At 38.5% G+C, this 9,629-nt stretch overlaps 1 protein-coding gene across 1 annotated transcript in view; it reads left to right on the top strand.

Moving 5' to 3' along the window:
• The window catches only part of Pdhx (pyruvate dehydrogenase complex component X), a 76,002-nt gene extending 73,623 nt beyond the window's left edge, over positions 1-2,379 (top strand). The window contains exon 11 of the mRNA XM_004627049.2: positions 2,004-2,379. Coding sequence (XP_004627106.1) covers positions 2,004-2,262 — 259 coding nt within the window. The 3' untranslated portion in view covers positions 2,263-2,379. The remainder of the gene's footprint in view (positions 1-2,003) is intronic.
• The last annotated feature ends 7,250 nt before the right edge of the window (positions 2,380-9,629 follow it).

Below are 9,629 nucleotides of genomic sequence, written 5' to 3'. Positions count from 1 at the left end.
TATCATATAATTTTGTATGTAGAGCTAAAAGTAGAATTTGCTGACTCAGTGTGTCCTGGGGGCGGGGCCGGTGCAGCATGCCCAGGGATCCAAACCCTGGTCCCAGCGTCTGCATAAGCACTCACTTTAATCCACTGAGCTATTTGGCTGGTCCTTAGAGCGCCTTATTCTTGCCAACATTTTAATATTAGGTTTTCAATTGTAACAATTCTTGGACTATGTATTTTCGCTGTGCTCAGGGAAATGCAGATTAACAGTGATGAGTAACTTTTCATTTACCAGCCGTTGGGTGTCTGGTAGCTTGTCAGATAAAGTACCCATTGAAGTCTTGCATCCGTTTTTAAAAATGGTTTGTAGATTCTGTTATTTCCAGAAGCACCCACCTTTGCAGGTGTCTTAATCACTTTCGTTGCTAGGACACCATAACCCACGCCCAACACCCACAATTTAGGAGGTGAGGTTTATTTTGGCTCGTGTTTTAGAAGATTCAGGCCTTGCAAAGTCAGTGGCATGGTGGAAGGACCTGGGAAGAAGAGAGCTGCTCACTTGGTGGCATCTAAGATGACCAAGAGGAGGAGCCAGTAGGCAGGTCACACCCACAGTGTGGCCTTTCCCAACCAGGCCCAGCCTCCCAGCACCAAGCCAGCAGTACTCCTGTGCCCACCACTACTCCCAATACCTTCACCTTCCACAAGCCACCACCTCTGAGTATGTGAGGCTTCAGGGACATCCAGGTATAAACCACGACAGGATGGCTATTATTTCAGACACCTTGTATACCCTGTGGTTTTCCATTGACTCTGAGGTGTTGTTGTTTTTTTTTTTTAAATGAACGAAAGTTCTGAATTTTAATAAATTCCTGTTATTGTTTTCCTTTATAGTTGGCATAACATTTTCTATTGAGTATTTTTGCCTATTCAGTAGTCATGAAGGTATTTTGGTCTTCAGAAAACATTATAAATTCTATTTTATGTGTAGGTCACAGTGGGGCTGAAGTTGGATTTTTATATGATGTAAAGTAGAAGGGACCCCCATATGGATATTGACATACTGCATATTGAAAAGATTTCTCCTCAGCAGTCTTGAGAAGATGCCCCTGTGTGTCTGAGTCTGTATCTGTGTCCTTCTTCCCCTGTTCAGTTAACAACAAGCCATCACTTGATACCTGGTCAGAAAAATCTTGCAGCCTTGTTTAAGAAGATAGTCTTTCCTACGTCTTCATGTTGAACACACCAAATTAAATTTAGAATTAATTTGTTCTTTTACATACATACCCGCACTATACTCTTGCAGGGATTCTGATTGATTTGCATTAAGTCATTTGACTGATTTGGGGAAAATTTACCTTGTACAGTATTGAATCTTACTGAGTCCTTTGATTGCTTTTGGTTATATTTTGTAATTTTTTATGTAGAGGGCATATATTTTCATTAAATTTATTCATTTTTATTTGTTTTTTGATACTATTATAAATGATATTGCTTTTAAATTTCATTGCTAATTTTAATAGCTTCTGAGGAGCCGGGGCGATGGCTCAGTGGACTAAGCGCTTCCCTTACAAGCTCAAGGGCCTGAATTCAATCCCCAGTTCCACCAAAAAAATAAATCAAATTTAAACAAGTTATGGTGTAGATAAAACTGTATTGACCTTTTGTCCAGTGACTTAAGTTCACACAGTAACCTAATTAGTTTATCTGTACAGTCTTAGGTTTGCCATGCACATAACTAGTTCATCTGCGAACAGTAGCGATTTTCTTTTTGCTAGTTTGTGATACTTTATGTTTCTTTTTCTTGACATCTCACTGCCTAGGACCCCCAGTTCAATATTGAATGTTTGAGAGTAGAGGTATTAGTATGTGTGTTTATACATATTCTTTAGTCTTTAATAACTTGGTAGAAGGTTTTGTAGCACAGCAGCATCTTTAGTAAAGTAGAAGTATGCTTCAGGAAAAGCATACTTTGATCAAAGACATGCCGTGTTCAGAGCTGTTTTTTCCCTCCAGTATTTCCAACTTGGGGATGTTTGGCATTGACGAATTCACTGCAGTGATCAACCCTCCTCAGGCCTGCATCTTGGCTGTTGGGAGATTCCGCCCTGTGCTGAAACTCACTGAGGACGAAGAGGGAAACCCCAGACTGCAGCAGCGCCAGCTCATTACAGTCACGATGTCAAGTGACAGCCGAGTGGTTGATGACCAGCTGGCTACCAGGTTTCTGGAGAGTTTCAAAGCAAACCTAGAAAACCCTGTCCGACTTGCTTAGTTCTCAAAGATGTGCTGTGCATTGAATGGTTGTTGCCACGGTATAGTAAAACAGTTGAATATTTGAATATAAAGTGGACAAACTGTTTATTTATTTAAAGTAAAAGCATTGACTCAAGTTGCCTTCATTTTCAGTTTGGTTTGTTGTGTAGAAATAAATGATAAGCTGTAATTAATAAAGAAAACATTTGGTTAGATCCCTTTTTAACCTCTGGTGCTGTACAAAAGGTTTATTAAACTAGATGTAAATCAAATTATATATTTGGAGCATTTTAGAATGTTTGAGAATATATTATAGAATCACATCATTGATAGAATTCTACCTTGATTGTGTTAAAGGTATAAGTGGTCTTCAAAGATATGCTGGTGAATTCGTGAGGCCTCTTTTTCCTAAGCACTTCTCTAAGATATACTTGAACAACTTAACAGCATAGAAGTTTATTCTAGATGATAGTAAATAAGGATGCATTGTATCAGGGTTAATAGCAACATTATTACATTTTTATGTGTATAAAGCCATATGTGTTCTAGCCAGAAAAGTTTCTATCAGTCTTGTTTTTCACTTCTATAACACTTTGAACTTCTAGAGAAAAATACAAGAAGAAATAAAAATGAAGAGAGACCAAAAAAGTTGCTTGGTTCACTGAAAATCTATAGTTAAAATACCAAACCCTTCCGAAGTAACTGACCTAAATGCTAAGCTGGAGTATATTTAAGTTGTCTTCCAACATTTTAAGTGAGCATTAAAACACAAAATTTTGTTTCTTAGTACATTTAAATCAGTTATAGTGTACAATAACTGTGAGAAAACAGTAATTTCTGTTTTATTTTAAAAGTTGGCCCAAGTAAGGCCTTGCTACCATGCCCAGTTTTGGTGGCCAGCACAATGTGCCCAGTGTTCTGGGGCCAGTACAGCATGTAATACCAGGGATCAAGCCCAGGTGCTTGCATTTTCCAGGCAGATGCTTAGACCACTCAGCTATCTCCCCAGCCCTCTCTGGGACATCTTAAAAGGACTTCCTCAAGAGGAAAGGGGGAGTTTAAAATTAATATGACAGTAGAAAAAGAACTAATAATGTATAACTTTGGAAAAAATGGAAGACTTTTAAAGCAGAACACATGAGAACTATCCTTTTATTCCATCCATAATATGAAAAATTCACTAATTACCATAAATGTTAGAAGAGCCTCTTACTCTTTTGGCAGCTCTGCTAACTAGCACTATATTTAAATTGGATGGTAATGAATGGTAATTTAATTCACCAGTCACAGAAAGGCTTAAGTTAGTATCTTCTGACATAAATCACCAAAAGAAAGAATTTGGTACAAGTTTTATTAGGTATGACGTGAACTGTAAGCCTTAACCAAAGAGCCTTCTAAAATAGTGCTCTAATGTATCTGTTGTTAAGAAAATGGATTCTTTAGTTGCTCAATTTTAACAATCTGTTTTTTAAAAAGTCTTAGAAACTTTTTGTCATGTTAACAGTTATACTGAAAATTGAAAGCAAATGCAATTGTCAAATGTTACGACTTTTCAAGGTCAGATTAGCTGACATTATTTGGATTTTTTTCTTAATTTTTTTGCCTGAAAATTAAGAGGATGAGAGAGCTGTAAGTCTTGGCTTGGCATGGTGTGTTCCACAGATTGTCCCGTTCCACGAATGTGTGCTGGGGTGTTGCCTTTCATACAGATGGGGCAGGAAGCATGCGCACCCCCACCTGCTCTGCAGTTGTACCCTGCACAGGAAAAGGGCTGCGCTAACCAAACACATTGTCAGCCCTCAGGCTGGCATAGTCGGCTTTGCATAGTGACCAGCTGGGCCTCGTGGCTTGACTGCTCAGCTTCTGGTACGAACATTTGATTTTCATTTCAGTTAAAAGTACTTTATCTGGTATTTTTCTGTTGGTGATCAAGTTTGTCTAAGGAAAATCTTTAAAAATGTTATTACAGAAGACAAAAGAATGACACAGATGTGTGGAAGGGTTGCGGTGCACTTGGTCTGAACCGTGTGTGTAGCAGACCCCTCCCACACTATTCTACTCATTTATGATTGGAGGCATCACTCTTGAGAGCCTAGAAAAGTGGAAGGTTTTGTACCTGGTCATCTTTATCCCCATTTAAATAGGGAAAATGAGACTCTGAAAGAAAAGGCTACACACATCCAAGTTAATGCTTGGGGATGGAAATGTCCATAGATGTTAAGATTTTTAAGTCAGGATGGCCCCGCTTGTCCCTGGTCAGGATTTTGCTATCATTTACAGGCAGTGTTCATGTTTATACTTGTGCTTGCTTGAAACCCTAAGAAATCTCTATTACTGTACAGATATTTTATATATTGTCAGGTAGAACTTTAATTTTGAAGTTATTTTTTCCCTTGTACTTAATTTCAGCTGAATTGTGTTGAACTGCCATGAGCATTATGTGAGAAGCAAACACTTCTGACCTTTCATTGAAAGATAGGTGGTGCTGTGAGTTAATGCAGTGGGGGGCTGCCATTGAAATCTTAGTTTTCAGTGAAAATTTGTGCATCTTTCACATTGCATCTGATGGCTCTGTCTCCAAGCAAAATGAAAGACACAGTGTGGTGCAGATAACATTAACCATTAATTTGAGCATGAGGTCATTAATAGGAAAGTCTTCAGATTTTTCAGGAAGGAAAGCACAGTGCAGAATTACTTTTAAGACTAGCTCAACTATAATATGCAAGGTAGGTTAAAATGGAGACAGTGCCAGTCAGCAGGAAACAGTGGAAGTGCGTGCTATGATAAAAGATTGACTTGATCAGGAGCTGCCATGGGTCATCATCCTTAAAGAAGGGAGAGGGTGAAGGATGTTCCTCCTGTCAGGACGCTGCTGCGTGTTAGGAATGTATGGGCAGGTGGGTCCCACCACACAGATCAGCAGCAGTGACATCATTTTCATCCAGATACTGTCCTTAGCTCACATTCACCACTCCTGAAAGAGGGTCAGGTTCTGATACATTGCACATGGCAAGTGGTATAGTTTAAGAGACATTTAAATTACTGTGTAAATGGAAAAAATGATAGTCATTCAATAAAGCCATTTTAAATAATTCATGAGTTTTACATTTTTTTTCTAGTGTTTCCATTGATTTCAAGAGAGACAAGAAGTAGGGTTAAGTGGAAAGTATAATATATCTAGATGTATAATTCTGAAAGCAATGTTTAATTGAAATTTTAAGGTGATATAATATTTTGACAATGATTATTGGCCTTTCTTAGTAGCAGTCCTTTTCTTTATTTAATCAAATTGTTTTCATATTTGTGTCACTTCTCTAGTCCACGCAGCCTTTTTCTTCTTGAGAAAGAAAGTAGTTTAAACCTCTTAATGAAAGTCTGCTGTAGATGATACATACAATTAAGAAAGTGTGGGTTGCTATTAAAAGTTGAGAAATATCAGCAAGATGATTAGTCATGAGTTGCCTTTCTTTACATCAAAAATGATGTGATTTTTTAAAGTTTTACGAAATTCTTTGTTGCTTCCTCTTTTTTAAATTTTTTTATTATAATTTTATTTTGAAGAGTAAAAACAAAAGCAGGAAAACAAATACAGAATCAGGGTAACATACAACAGTAAATATATTACAGATTTTCAAAACAAGAATAGCTGATTAACAATGAATGATATATTATCTATTGTTACCATTAAATCTGTTGCTCAGATTATCAGATACTGTTATGCAAGATGGGACACATGATTCAGTATTACCCCATGCTTTCAAGAAATCTTAAATTTTGTTCTTGTCTTTTTCTTTTATTACTTTTTTCTAAAAAATTTACTTTAAAGAGAGTATAGTAATAATTGATATGACATTAGAAATGGTACACATTTAGAAGACTAAGATGATAGGTATTTCAAGCATAGTTTTTATATTACGCATTGGTGTCCTCAGTGTAGTTGCTTAGATCACAGTTATCTGCATGCAGTTAGTCAAGGTGAGAATTCTACACATTAACTGCTATTTTCATAACACTGATGGAAATACTTAGTACAGTCAGCTCAGCCTTCTTGTATATATGCTTCCATGCTTTTGCCCCTCTCATTTCTATTATTTTTTTCTCCTTTCTCTCTTCATGTTTAATCCTTAAGTTCCATTTCTTTCCATTGAACTGTTTTGTTTTTGTTTTTGTTTTGTACCTGGGATTGGACTCAGAACCTTCCACTTGCTAGGCAGACGCTTATGCTGCTGAGCTATGTCCCCAGCGCCTTTATTGATTCTATCACTGAAAGATAAGTCTTTTTTAAAGATAGGGCTATTTTGAACAGATGATACAGCATTAGTCATAGCATTTTATACAGCATAAAGTATATTAAGATGTTAAAGTTGTAGTTGCTTAAATTCTACTTATGTTTATAAGTAGCTCAGAATGAGTCTGTTACATAAAGAATAGTATTCTTCAGGAAGCCATAGGATGGGACTCGCTGAAGTACCCTTCCCAACAGAACTCCTTACTAATCCCTAATGCCTACTTTGTAAGTATGCACTCAAGGTTTGTTACTGACTGTGTCAGGAGTATTTTAACTGGTTTCCACTTCATAAATTACACTGCTGTTGGCATACGGCAGTGTATCATTTCTGTGCTTCAGTGTTCTTATAAAATGAAGAAACAGGAGGGAAAATTCATCACTGTGACACTTAACCTCATTTCCCAGTTCTGTGTGGGACATTCGTTGTGTTTGCACTGATATGGTCCTGCATAGAATCTCTGGTATTATGTGTGCAGACTCAGATACTGCATAAGTTGACCACGGCTGAGAAGAGCCACTACTGGGATTTGAGCGGGGATCTATTTGGCTCAAAAGGTCAAGCTCACGTGTTGTAATACATAGTCTCCTCTATCATGATTATGCAGGTAAGGCAGTCAACAGAAGGACCTATTCTTCAGTATTACCACCAACGTGTTTTCTACATAACATTCCAATTCTATTCTTAATTCACATTTTCTTTGCAGTGGTTATGCAGAAAGTAAGTACTAGGGCAGTTTTTCTTATTTTCATTGTGGACCTCTGCTAAAGTGAAGTGTTAAGGACTTCTGAGTGGAAGGTGTAGAAAAATAGGCACTTAACCCATTAGGGGGTTTAGTGCTTCTAGGGATAAATACATAGAACATTTTACTTTTGCTTAGTACCTGTGAATCTGGTTCAAGTTCTGAACCAAAAGCGTATCTTAGGTAACTACTTTTATTTTAGAGGTCCCAGGTATCTATTAACAACAGTATCCATTGGCTCCCACGCAGAGAATGATTGGTAGGTGGGGCTGGAGCATCTCGCTGGATTACCCAGGTCAGTCCGTCATGGGACCAAGCATCTGGCATGCTGCCCTCCAGGTCACAGATGACCCTCAGCTGATTGGCTGGCACGCTGACGCAGCTAGGGTACTAGTGAAGGTGGGAGTCTGGAGCAGATGACGTGTGTATGCAGTCGTCATCAAGCCAAGCTGGAATTTCCCCCTTGGCAGTGTTCTGTGTATGCAGATACATTTTTAGGACTCTTCACCCTGATTGTTCTGTTCCCAACAGACCATCTGTAACTTTATTTTCAGAGAATCTTTGGGATATTCAGCTTTTGAGCAAAACTGCAGGAGCAAGTGAAAGTCAGGTTTTGAGTGTTCAGTTTCTTTAATGCAAAGTGTCAAAGTAGTATGTTATGTACATTTGTTGTTAGTTCAGAATGAATGTGAAGTAGAGGCCAGATTTCCTGCTTACACGTTCTACAGCTCTTGCTGGGTCCAGTGGAGCACGCCTGTCACCTAGCCCTCAGCAGGCTGGGACAGGAGGATCACTGTGAGTTTGAGGCCAGCTTGAATTGCAGAATGAGACCCTGTCTCAGACGAACATGTTATGCCGTTCCCATGATTCACCAGGTTTCATCACTTAGTGCATTATGCCATTGTGGGCCTTATATTTTCAAACCAAATTTTTAATAAAGTAACAGTGCATTTTTTTTTTCTTGTTAAATGCTAATCAGAATGTTAGGATGGGTTCCACGTATCATCTCTATTCCTTTCATGGCTTCACCTTGAGAATATTTTTGTGGGTGTACCTGTTCCTGAGACTACACTCTAGTCCTCCTTTTAAAATGTTCTGCTTTAATCATTTTCTCCCTGTAAGCAGAGGACACAGGTGCCTAAGGATTGAGCAAAGTCAGTGTATTTCACATATTTTCCTCAGTTCCTGAATGAATTGTCACAACTTTAGAAAACATTGAGATTGTAAGAAGTCTTAAAAATGAAAAAACTGGTAAAATACAGATTAATAAAATAACATTTCATTTGGGAAATTGTAGGACTATTATTTTCTTGGCAGATATTTTAATGTAGTTTTGCTAGTTATTCAATTCTTATTTAGTAAAAGCAGATAATGCCTTCCAAGTATATGCATGCTCGCTATGAAAATAGAATACTACAATGCTAATTAATGTCTTTTTTCCCTCCTGATTGCTTGCCACAACCAGTAAGAGGTATGTCTCAGTCCATCTTTGCTGGGACAAAACACCCAACACCCAAAATTAAGGAAGGAAAGGTTTATTTAGCTCCCAGTTTGTGGAGGTTTAAGTCCATGCTCAGCTGGATACATGGCGGAGAGCAGCTGCATGGCAGTGGCCAAGAGCAAAGGGAGGAGCAGTGGCTGTGACTGCTAGCTAGCCTCTCTCCCCTCCTTAGATTATAATGCAGATTACCCACCCCAGGGCCAGAGTGTAGCAATCCCAGCATTAGACTGAGAATCAGTCAGATCATGAATCACACACTCCAGAAGCTGCCCTGTGACTACGTAGGTTTTGCGGGGACAACTAGACACAAACCATAACAAGGTGTTAGTATTATCTGTAGTTCACAGAGCGCAGGCACTTTGGCCCCACCGCCTGCCCAAAGCTTCCTCTCGGTACCACAGCAATTTGTTAGCCCTATAGAGTTCTGCCTAGCACATTCATGAGACTTTTAGGAGTTGGGGACATGCTAGAGTGGAAAGGCCATGTTGAACTTACCAGAAGCTTCTCTTGCCAGAATTGCTGGTACTGTACTGGCAGCTAAAGCAGCAGTAATCTGACATTTTGTTTCCTCTCAATTTTCATATTAATGAATGATGTACTTCTTTAGCCTTCTGATGCCTGAAGGCATGGTTACTTTTCTGCATTAATTATTAAGGGTCAAGCGGGAAAACACCAGCCCCATGTTTTATATAGAGGGCAAGGTATTGGATGATGACCAGAGTTTCTTAGTTTTGCTCAGGGATTGCAAACTACAGAGAAATACGAAATTTAGAATAGGAAGCATAATAAATACCTGTACTTAAAGGTGTTTTCTCTATGCAAATAGCAAAGCTTGGTAGATAGCACCTATTTTTTTT

This window comes from Octodon degus, unplaced genomic scaffold (assembly GCF_000260255.1).
Source record: "Octodon degus isolate 3935 unplaced genomic scaffold, OctDeg1.0 scaffold00018, whole genome shotgun sequence".
Classification (NCBI taxonomy): Eukaryota; Metazoa; Chordata; class Mammalia; order Rodentia; family Octodontidae; genus Octodon; species Octodon degus.
Note: the sequence above shows the minus strand (reverse complement) of the source record. Positions and strands in the feature narration are given on the sequence as shown.